General features: G+C 35.0%; 1 protein-coding gene across 2 annotated transcripts; it reads left to right on the top strand.

The window, feature by feature from the left end:
* Positions 1–286: 286 nt before the first annotated feature.
* Positions 287–1,412, top strand: LOC123003837 (N-alpha-acetyltransferase 10). 2 transcript variants are annotated; one of them, XM_044396866.1, is made up of 2 exons: positions 287–440; positions 705–1,412. In XM_044396866.1, the coding sequence occupies exon 2, from the start codon at positions 851–853 to the stop codon at positions 1,355–1,357; it is 507 nt and encodes a 168-aa protein (XP_044252801.1). In that variant the 5' UTR covers positions 287–440; positions 705–850; the 3' UTR covers positions 1,358–1,412. The 2 variants fall into 2 exon arrangements, with proteins under 2 accessions (XP_044252801.1, XP_044252793.1); XM_044396858.1 differs by lacking the exon at positions 287–440 and adding an exon at positions 477–659.
* The last annotated feature ends 388 nt before the right edge of the window (positions 1,413–1,800 follow it).

The following is a 1,800-nucleotide window of genomic DNA, read 5'->3' as shown; positions in this document are numbered from 1 at the left end:
CGCCAAGTAAAGTGTGTAAATTTGTGATTTTTGAGTGCAACAGTAAGTATTTATTAAATTATAATTAGGAATTAATTCTGTTTTAGATAAAATGTATTTTAATGTAATTTTACATTATTTCTACCTATTCAAACTTTCCTTCTGTTGATTACAAAATATAAGTACAGTAAGTAATGTCTTCGGTAACACTTTTTTTATTGAAAAAATAAATTATTTAATTTCCGAATTAGCTCTTTAACAGTAAAGGAAAGATAACTTAATAGTTTCAAACTTAGCGCCATGCTGACCTGACAACTGACATGAAACCACACTACAAATAAAAATAAAAAATCCCTAAAATAATACACATTTTCAGCTGATTCAACGCAAAATAACCAATAATTGTGCACATTTATTAATTTCAGTGATCATGGTTTAAAGCCCCCCAGATTAGCATTAAGGTAATTATTTTTAAGTAGGTCCAAAGTTCCCCCAAACGCCATTGTTATCTTAGATAAGTGTGCAAAATGGCGTAGTTGTAGTAGTTGTGTGAATGTTATAGTTTTTTTAATTATCTTTTTACGTAGTTAATTTAATTCTACGTAACATGAAAGTAGAAATATTGGCTAGTTTGTCGATATTATTTTCAATAGCAGCCGTTTGCTTTTTAGCTTTCATAGGTAAAAAATTCCCCCACGTGTGTGCTTACTAAACGCATTTTTCAGGGTGGTACATCGTGTGGACTTTCGTCTTGAGTCAATTCCGTTTCATTCGCGAACTGTTCAAAAGTGGCAGCGAAAATTCAACTGTGACAGAACTCAAAACAGCCCGAAATAAAACAAGGAGAATCCGTCGAGAATAAGCCCCAAAAATGAACATCCGCTGTGCGAAACCCGAAGACCTCATGAACATGCAACATTGCAACCTGCTTTGCCTGCCTGAAAACTACCAAATGAAGTATTATTTTTACCATGGACTCAGTTGGCCCCAACTCAGTTATGTCGCAGAAGACGAGAAAGGCAACATTGTGGGGTATGTCCTCGCCAAGATGGAGGAGGACAACGAGGACCTGAAACACGGTCATATTACCTCCCTAGCAGTGAAGAGGTCGCATCGGAGGCTGGGTTTAGCACAGAAACTTATGGATCAAGCCTCTGAAGCAATGGTTGAGTGTTTCGATGCCAAATATGTGTCGTTGCATGTTAGGAAGAGCAACCGAGCAGCTTTAAATCTCTACAAGAACTCGCTTAAGTTTGAGACTGTTGAAATTGAACCCAAATATTATGCAGATGGGGAGGATGCCTACTCCATGAGGAGGGACCTTTCCGAGTTTGCGAGAAAAATGAAAACGAGAATTGACGAGAAAAATGAAGAATAATCTTTTTTATTTGCTTTTGTATATTGCAACATTGAATAAATACAGTTGCCAATTGTCTGTTTCTTTAATGAAAGTTTGACATTTGATTTTGACAGTCAAAATTGCCAACTTAATTTCAAAGTCAGAGGACACTTCGACCAGAAATTTATTTAAAAGCATGGTAATATGCAGCCAATAATACATGCGTGCATACTACACGAACTACTTCGTTAAATTTTCTTTTTCTTGTTTTAACATAGATTTGTCAACAAGAAGGAAAATTACGTTTTTCATGTCGTTTGTAACTAGAATTTTTAGAAGTAATTTTGAATGCTTAGGGTATGGCTATGGGCAGTTGCAACTCGTACTAAATTATGCAATCAACAATACACCTATGCACCACAATAGTACCAAAAAAATATTTGAATTATTTGTGAAACAAAACTTGGAAGTGTAATTTTTTT

This window comes from Tribolium madens, unplaced genomic scaffold, assembly GCF_015345945.1.
Source record: "Tribolium madens isolate multiple individuals breed KSU strain unplaced genomic scaffold, Tmad_KSU_1.1 Scaffold_11;HRSCAF=98;Tcas5.2_LG3b, whole genome shotgun sequence".
In the NCBI taxonomy this organism is placed as follows: Eukaryota; Metazoa; Arthropoda; class Insecta; order Coleoptera; family Tenebrionidae; genus Tribolium; species Tribolium madens.
Note: the sequence above shows the minus strand (reverse complement) of the source record. Positions and strands in the feature narration are given on the sequence as shown.

Bases quoted from the DNA above. Each gene is read 5' to 3' on its own strand.
- LOC123003837 (XM_044396866.1), top strand. From the start codon at position 851: ATGAACATCCGCTGTGCGAAACCCGAAGACCTCATGAACATGCAACAT.